Source organism: Gadus morhua, chromosome 9, assembly GCF_902167405.1.
Source record: "Gadus morhua chromosome 9, gadMor3.0, whole genome shotgun sequence".
Lineage (NCBI taxonomy): Eukaryota > Metazoa > Chordata > Actinopteri > Gadiformes > Gadidae > Gadus > Gadus morhua.
In genome coordinates this window covers 874791-884207 of record NC_044056.1, presented here as the reverse complement: position 1 = coordinate 884207, position 9417 = coordinate 874791, and the positions used below count along the sequence as shown (strand labels likewise).

Genomic DNA, 9417 nt, shown 5'->3' with positions numbered 1-9417 from the left:
CTTCAGGAAACCTTAAGAAACATTCTAACTAACACACAATCCCTGGGGTTCTCTTCGAATTTGGGATATAACAGTCCTGTGTGCATTTCAGAAACGTATTTAGAACAGTCGGTCTCATCGTGCCTTCCTTTCTTGTCAGTATGGAGCTCCTTATTCTGGAGCTATTCCAGCTACCAAATCACCACAGGAAAACCTACACACACACGCACACACACACACGCACACGCATACACAGGGAGGGGGAGAAAGAGAGAGACTTTTAAAATAGAAGCTTACCAAACAAGTCATCATCATCACTAATATCTCATTGCCTGTCATCAATAAGCTTGTCATTAAATCACACAATATTTGTTACTAGGTCAACGTACCTTTTTTTTTTGGTGTGGGATTTGTGGTGCTGTTTTCGGTTGGCCACGATTCCTCTGATGTCCGGCTCCATCGCCGTCGTTGCAATACGAAGGACATCATGTAGATGGCTATCTGTAAGCCTGGATCTCAGCTTGGATTGGTTGATGGCCATGGTGGAGAAGGTCTTCTCACAAATATATGTGCTCCCGAATAAAGAGACCATTCTGATGGCATGCTGGAGCAGTGCAGGGTATGTCGCTGGGGAAAGTGCTTTGTAGAACTCAATGAGATTCCTGTCACAATATGCTGCTCTGGCCTCGGAGCTCTCCTGTAGGTCGATGAGCTCAAAATGCATTTCTGCTGGCTCTTCCGCAGGGACACACGAGAAAGGATTTTGGAAGAGGTTGATTGACTTCTCGTGGTTTCTGAAGTCGGAGAAGCGGTGTTCGAATTCCTCTCTTTATATTTTTATGAGGTTTTGGTTGTGGTCTGAGCGCAGGTGACGCAGAACGTGGCGCCCATCTGTGTCTGTTTCATCTACGAGCGCCTTGCAGGCGGGAAAATGGGTTAGAACTCCCTGTTTGAGCTGTCCCTGCAGCAGTTAAATTTTTCTCTGGAAAGCTTTGACGTTGTCAAATAGTGTGTAAATAAGCTTCCCATGGCCCTGCAGCTTCAAATTGAGATCGCTGAGACAAGTGTTCACATCAACAAGGAGTGCTAGGTCACAGAGCCATTTAGTGTAATTTAGCTTTGTGAAATCCTGTCCTTTTGACTCCATGAACTCTCTTATTTCCTTCCTCAAGTTAAAAAAACGCTTCAATGTGGCCCCTCTGCTCAGCCACCTGACAGCAGAGAAGTATATAACCTCACCAAAATCTGCCTCAGATTGCTCCAAAAAAGTCTTGAATTGGCGGTGATTCAGACCTCTGGACTTCAGGAAATAATCTGTCTTCACAACAATCTCCGTGACATGTTTCATTTCAAGCGTTTGAGCAGCGAGGGCTTCTTGGTGTATTATGCAGTGATATTTGATTAGTTTCTCCCCTCCGCTGTTGGCCACTTTCTCAGAGAGCAGCGACACGGCACCTGCCTTTCTTCCGACCATTGCCGGTGCTCCATCTGTTGTGTTTCCGACCATAGACGGCAGCTTCACATTGTATGCTTCGAGACTACGACACACAGCACCACAAATGTCGACTCCCCTTGTTCTGTCTTTGATACTCTCCAAACTAAGCAGCTCCTCGCCTATTTCAAAGTTCTCCGTGACCGTTTGGATGAAAATCAGCAATTGCGCTGTATCGGAAATGTCCGTGCTTTCATCCAGTGCAATAGAAAAGGCTCCCTTTCCTAGTCCCTCCATACGTTGTCCCAGTTGCTCTTTGAGATTTTTTGCAAGATCTTCGATTCGTCGTGTCACTGTGTCATTCGACAAACTTATGTCACAGAGCTTTGCTTTTTGCTCGGGGCATACAATGTCGGCCACTTTCAAAATGCAGTCTCGCAAAAATTCTCCGTCACTGAAGGGCTTGCTCCGGCGGGTTATTTCTTGAGCTACAACGTAGCTAGCCTGTGTTACAGCTTCACCGGATTTGGTTAGATTTGTGAAAACTGACTGCTGTGCAGTGTAGCCTCTTTTAAGTTGTTCAAGCTTACCGGTGCGCTCCTCGCCGGTAAATTTGTCGTAGGTTTTATGATTGGTATCATAATGGCGTTTTATGTTGAAGTCCTTCAGCATTGCATTAACATGCTTGCAGATCAGGCACATGACTTTATCCAACCTGTGAGGTACGGCAAAGTAAGCGTATGTCCACTTATCTTGAAACCGCCTTTTCTCATCGCCAAAATTACGTTTTTTTCTCGAGGGGCCCGGCTCCCGCTCCGACTCCCGCTCCGACTCCATTATCACAGCTGCAGTCAAGGTGTGACTGAGGCGGGAAACGTCGTAAGCATCGCAGTGGTGAAAAAAAACATTGCACCGTGGTCGTGGACCTCTGGGAGTGAGGTCAAGTGAGGTCTAAATCACGAAACTGAGGTTCATCCTTTCAAAGTAATGTACGGATTAAAACTAACAAATGTAACAGCATTTAATTGAAAGCTAGAGAGTCCACTTTACTCCTTATATTTATTTATTTTTGTTTAAATTAATATTGAGATAATAATCATAATAAAAAAATATATATTTATAATAATAAAAAGAAATATATTTTTTTTTTACTTATATCTGTATGTTATTGCGGGCCGCCAGGAATGTTTCTGCGGGCCGCCATTGGCCCGTGGGCCGCACTTTGAAAACCAATGCATTACCCTGCGTTCACACCAAAAGATGCATTTGCTGCCCGAACGCGTTGTCACCGAAGTTTTGCGGCGCAGCAAATCAAGTTTTGCGGCGCAGCAAAGGTTTTGCGGCGCGGCAAAGGTTTTGCGGCGCTGGAAGTTTCGCGGCACGGCAAGTTTTGCCCGCGGTGCTTCTGAATTCATTCACAACCAAGAGGGAGAGACGTCGGAATGCCCGTCGTTTATGGGTTCATGAGACCATTCGGAGCCTGGAAGGCTGGTGCTGCCTGGCACCCAACTGGGTTTTGTTTGGGGTTGTTATTCTAGCCCTTTAGCATACTCATAGTTTAGTTTATCTGTAAACACAACTACACTACAGAATGCTGATTTGTGTTTTTTTTCGAGTTACTAAATAAATGTAACGGTAGTGAACTCTAGGTCACTCCAAGGGAGTAACACTGATTGGCTGTTACGGCATGTCACTCAGTGGCAACGCTGTTGAACGCTGATTGGCTGTCATCACGCGTTTGCTGCCGAAAAGTTGAAATATTTCAACTCGAGCAGCATTTGTCGCGCCGCAAAATACGTGAACGCGCCCGCCGCCGGCGAGCTGCGCTGCAAATCGGTAGCAAGTGCTCCAGCAGTAAACCTGCAACGCGTCTCTACATTCACTTTGAATGGGATCTTGCTGCGCGGCAACTTTTTGCATCTTTTGGTGTGAACGCAGGGTTTATTGTTTCCCCTTTTGTGGCTGCAGCTGTGTGTTGGCCAATTACGCTGCACGCCAGTCCAGTGTGATAACTCAAGTCTAAATTAAAATGTTCAGCCCTTGCCTTACCTGCCAGGCAAGAAAGTGAATAAACCCTTCATTTTGTATTTCTTATTCATAAAGGATTGCAGAGGGATCAAACATGATGGAAAACAATGATACAGACTCAGCTGAATCAATGATCAAGAAGTGTTTGGAAGATATGAATAATCCACTGCACATTGCTGTCACAGGAAGGAGTGGAGTTGGAAAGTCCACCTTTCTTAATGCCTTCAGGGGGATAGACAACAAAGATGAGAGAGCGGCCCCTACAGGTGTTGTGGAAACGACCATGAAGCCTGAGCCTTACCCACATCCAAGACACCCTAATGTTACATTATGGGATCTCCCGGGAATCGGAACCACCAACTGCCCAGCTGATCAGTACCTGAAGTACGTGGAGTTTGAAAAGTTTGATCTTTTTATCATTGTATCAGCTGGTCACTTCAGAGAGCATGATGCCATGCTGGCTCAGGAGATCAAGAAAATGGGCAAGAAGTTCTACTTTGTCCGCTCTAAGATTGACCAGAATCTACATCATGCACAAAGGAGCCAGAGGGAGTACGATGAAGAAAAGACACTTCAGGAAATCAGGGACAACTGCATTCAAGGTTTGCTTTTCTAAGTTAATATGACTGTGAATGTGAATTATTCCTCACTTTTTTCAAAGGACCACTTCAATGTTTCAGTAAAAAAAAAATATATATATATATATACATATCTATAAATACGTTGCTTGAATTAGGTCAAATATATGTATATGACTACGCTACACTGTATCCCATTACAGTCCGATAGTTTAAACATGTATTCCGACACGCCTTTCTAACCACATTAAGTTCAACCTGTATTCCATTTCCAACAGGACTTCAAAAACAGGGTGTGGAGTCTCCTCAGGTCTTCCTGGTGTCTAGTTCTCATCTCCATTTGTACGACTTCCACACCCTCCAGGACACCATGGAGAGAGAGCTTCCTTCAGACAAGAGAAATGCTCTGATCCCTAAAGATATTCCAGTGAACATTGCAATCACAGGAAGGAGTGGAACTGGAAAGTCCACCTTTGTTAATGCCTTCAGGGGGATAGACAACAAAGATGAGGGAGCGGCCCCTACAGGTGTTAAGGAAACTACCATGAAGCCTGAGCCTTACCCACATCCAAGACACCCCAATTTTACATTATGGGATCTCCCAGGAATTGGAACCACCAAATTCCCAGCTGATCAGTACCTGAAGGACGTTGAGTTTGAAAAGTTTGATATTTTTATCCTTGTATCAGCTGGTCGCTTCACTGAAAATGAGGCCATGCTGGCTCAGGAGATCAAGAAAATGGGCAAGAATTTATATTTTGTCCGCTCTAAGATTGACCAGAATCTAGAAGCTGCGCAAAAGAGCCAGAGGGAGTACGATGAAGAAAAGACACTTCAGGAAATCAGGGAAAACTGCATTGAAGGTTGGTTTTCTGAGTTAATATGACTGTGAATATGAATTATTTCTAATTTTTTTCAAAGGAGCACTACTCAATGTTTTCAAGCAACGTATATATATATATATATATATACGTGTGTGTATATATACATACGTTACTTTAATTAGATCAAATATATGTGTATGACTACGCTACGCTGTGTCCCATTACAGACAGATAGTTTAAACACATATTCCCACACGCCTTTCTAACCACATTAAGTTCAACCTGTATTCCATTTCCAACAGGACTTGAAAAACAAAATGTGGCGTCTCCTCAGGTCTTCCTGGTGTCTAGTTTTGATCTCCAATTGCACGATTTCCCCACCCTCCAGGACACCATGGAGAGAGAGCTTCCTTCACTCAAGAGAAAGGATCTGATCTGTAATGATCTTCCACTGCACATTGCTGTCACAGGAGAGAGTGGAACTGGAAAGTCCACCTTTGTTAATGCCTTCAGGGGGATAGACAACAAAGATGAGGGAGCGGCCCCTACAGGTTTTGTGGAAACGACCATGAAGCCTGAGCCTTACCCGCATCCAATATACCCCAATGTTACATTATGGGATCTCCCGGGAATTGGAACCACCAAATTCCCAGCTGATCAGTACCTGAAGTACGTTGAGTTTAAAAAGTTTGATTTTTTTATCCTTGTATCAGCTGATCGCTTCACTGAAAATGAGGCCATGCTGGCTCAGGAGATCAAGAAAATGGGCAAGAATTTATATTTTGTCCGCTCTAAGATTGACAACAATCTAGAAGCTGCGCAAAAGAGCCAGAGGGAGTACGATGAAGAAAAGACACTTCAGGAAATCAGGGAAAACTGCATTGAAGGTTGGCTTTTCTGAGTTAATATGGTGACTGTGAAAATCAATTATTTCTCATGTTTTCCAAGGAGCCCTACTCAATGTTATATATACTACTCATATATATTTTATGTTACTTGAATTAGAACAAATACATGTATATGACTCCGCTATGCTGTATCCCAGTACAGTCCAATACAGTACAGTTTAAACATGTATTCCTACACGCTTTTCGGACCACATTAAGTTCAACCTGTATTCCATTTCCAACAGGACTTGAAAAACAAGTTGTGGAGACTCCTCAGGTCTTCCTGGTTTCTGGTTTTGATCTCCATTTGTACGACTTCCCCGCCCTCCAGGACACCATGGAGAGAGAGCTTCCTTCACACAAGAGAGATGTTCTGATATTAACCCTTCCCAACGTCTGCAAAAGCATCATTAACAAGAAGAAAGAGGTTTTCCGTTCACAAATTTGGCGCTATGCTTTAACTTCTGCAGCTGTAGCAGCTGTACCTCTCCCAGGGATTTCCATTGCTGCTGATGTAGGCATTCTGGTCAAGGTTCTTCGGGACTATTTGTTTGGGTTTGGTCTTGATGAAAAGTCGCTGGAAAAACTTTCCAGGGATACAAATATACCATTAGATGATATAAAGCCAGTGTTTACATGTATTTGTTCTGGAAAGAGTGTAACTAATGAGCTTGTTCTCTTCATGCTGCAATCTGGAGCATTGGTATCAGCAGCTTTAATAGCAGAGGAAGGTTCCCGATGGATTCCTTTTATTGGAATCCCAATAGCTAGTGCACTTTCTTTCACTTCCATTTACACGTTTTTGAGGTCTACTCTTAACAGCCTATCTGTTGACGCGGAAAGTATTCGGACAAAGTTCCTGCTCAAAAAGGCTCTAGCCTTTAGCGATCAGGAACAATGAACGCTTCAACTGAAGCAAACCTTTGAAAGTGCAATAAGGGAAAACTCAATTCAATAGTCATTAGTAGAAAGTGTTTTTGTTTTGTTTTGGTTAGAACGGTTTTAATAGGCATATGTCCAGGCCTGTATTATCCACAGCAGAGCTAACAGGGCCAGTACCAAGGGGCCCGGGGCCACGACAGGGGCCTGAACCCAAAGGCCAATGTTAACATAATAATTTTATAGTGATGAATAGATATTTGTACGGTCACTTGAGGAGAGAATGGATACATTTAGTTATATTCTAATAGATGACAGCTTTATAACAATTAGCCTACAGCTGCTGAGATGGATAACAGGGAGGCATAAAAATAACCAATCTTATTTCTCTCTATTTCATCTCATTATCAATACCATTATACATTGAACTTGCTTACTTAACTTATTTACCTTTTTGTTTTTACTTTGAATGGGAAGAGCATGAGCAAAATAGCGGCTTAATTTTCTACGCAGAAAGTTACAGGACACTGACAGCTAACAGCATGCAGCTTGCTAGCAACAATGGAAAAGCATGTGCAAACTCCAAAGCAATGTTATAAACGGAATAACCACTGGTTGATAATTAATTGATGAAATGTGACATGTTCCATCAACCCAGCCAAAGGCAAAGCCGGGCTTATTCCGCTTGGCCTTGCTACTTTCAGATAGAGTTACGTTCCATTACCGTGCCTTAAAGGTCAATTCCGGTATAAAATGGATTTGGGATATGTTTTGTATGATAACGAGTTGGAAAGTTCGTTTGAGTACAATAAATGCATATAGACACATTCTTCAGTTTGCTATTATTATCCGTGTCACGACACAGAACGGGAATCAATAGCAGATCAAAAAGGGTTTATTTCCATACAGTCCAGCGGGCAAATCAGATTCCAGGTACAGGCAGGGTTCGTAAACAGGCAGGCAGGCAGACAGATACTGGCGGACAGGTACAGGCAAGAGATCCAAAACCGATAGGCAGAAGGCTTAGTCCAAAACAGGCAGGGTTCAAAACCGGGAAGAACAGTAAACAATAGTTTCTCTTTAAAGAGCTTCACGCTAGTCGCACTCACGTGGCAGTCGGGTAGCAAACAGTACCTAACGTGACGATCTGACAAAGTGAGCAGAAAGGGCAGCGTTTAAAAACTCCACCAATCAAAGCAAAATGAGGGACAGGTGGACAGAGAAAATGGAGGGCACAAACAAAAGGCAGGAAGTCGCCCAAATAAGGACATGGGCGTCACCCCGGACACATGACCAACACATGGCTCCAAACATAAACGAAGTCCAGAACTATCACACTCCAACAGGTAGGGGGAGACAAAAACAACAGTCCATGCGAGGATCCTGACAGTACCCCCTCCTCTACCAACGCCTCCTGGCGTTGACCGAGGTAGGAGCGGGATGCTGACGGTGAAAGTCCTTGATGAGCGAGGGGTCAACAATGTTCCGGGCAGGGACCCAGCTCCTCTCCTCGGGGCCGTAGCCCTCCCAGTCCACCAGGTACTGGTGGCCCCGACCCCGACGGCGGACGTCGAGCAGGCGGCGAACTGTGTAAACCTCAGACCCATCAACGAGTCTGGGGGGTGGTGGGGGTTTGGGGCCGGAGTTGGAACCCGGACGGCAACCCCGGAAGGGCTTGACACGGGACACATGGAAGGTGGGGTGGATGCGGCGGAGGGCAGGAGGGAGGTTCAAGCGAACCGCAGAGGGGTTGACCACCTGGGAGATGGTGTAGGGGCCGATGAAGCGTGGATTCAATTTTGGGGAAGTCACCTTCAGAGGAAGGTCACGCGTGGAAAGCCACACCCGCTGACCCTGGGTGTAGTGGGGAGCTTTGATGCGGCGACGGTCAGCCTGACTCCTCATTCTGGTCTGTGAGCGAAGAATGGCGGCCCGGGTCCGCCTCCACGTTCTGCGACAGCGTCGGATGAATGTCAGTGCTGAGGGAACCCCAACCTCCTCCTCCTGGGTCGGGAACAATGGAGGCTGGTAGCCGAGGCAGCACTGGAACGGAGACAGACCAGTAGACGCAGAGGGCAAGGAGTTCATGGAGTACTCCACCCATGGCAGCTGAAGACTCCAGGCTGTAGGGTCCTGTGACGTCAGGCACCGCAACGCTGTCTCCATCTGCTGGTTGGCTCGTTCCGACTGGCCATTTGACTGGGGATGAAAGCCTGAGGACAGACTGACCTTCGCACCGAGAAGGTTGCAAAAAGCACGCCAAAAATTAGAGGTGAACTGGGGACCTCTGTCTGAGACCACATCCACTGGGAGCCCGTGTAGCCTGAAGACATGCTGCACGAGTAAGTCCGCTGTCTCCTTGGCAGAGGGTAACTTGGGTAAGGGGACCAAGTGCACAGATTTGGAAAAGCGATCAACGACAGTGAGGATTGTAGTGTTACCGTGAGAAGGTGGCAAACCAGTGACAAAGTCCAGGGCAATGTGGGACCAGGGTCTCCTGGGTACTGGTAGGGGTTGTAGAAAGCCAGCAGGTGGAAGGTTTGATGGTTTATTCTGGGCACATACAGAACAGGCTTCCACAAACTCACGCACACTCCGCTCCATAGCAGGCCACCAGAAGCGTTGCTTAATTAACGCAGTGGTACGTCTGACACCCGGATGACAGGCCAGCTTGGATGAGTGACCCGATTGCAGGACCTGGGAGCGGACGGATTGTGGTACGAAAAGACAGTTAGGAGGGCAAGCGCTGGGGCCGGACTCACCAGACAGGGCTGTGCGGACAATGGTCTCAATATCCCATCTAGCAGCTC

At 45.8% G+C, this 9417-nt stretch overlaps 1 protein-coding gene across 1 annotated transcript; it reads left to right on the top strand.

Moving 5' to 3' along the window:
- The first annotated feature begins 3569 nt into the window (after positions 1-3569).
- On the top strand, positions 3570-6715 carry LOC115551412 (uncharacterized). Its single transcript, XM_030367132.1, has 4 exons — positions 3570-4041; positions 4296-4880; positions 5144-5728; positions 5974-6715. Exons 1-4 carry the CDS (start codon positions 3570-3572, stop codon positions 6627-6629), a joined length of 2298 nt encoding a protein of 765 aa, XP_030222992.1. The 3' UTR covers positions 6630-6715.
- Positions 6716-9417: the final 2702 nt, after the last annotated feature.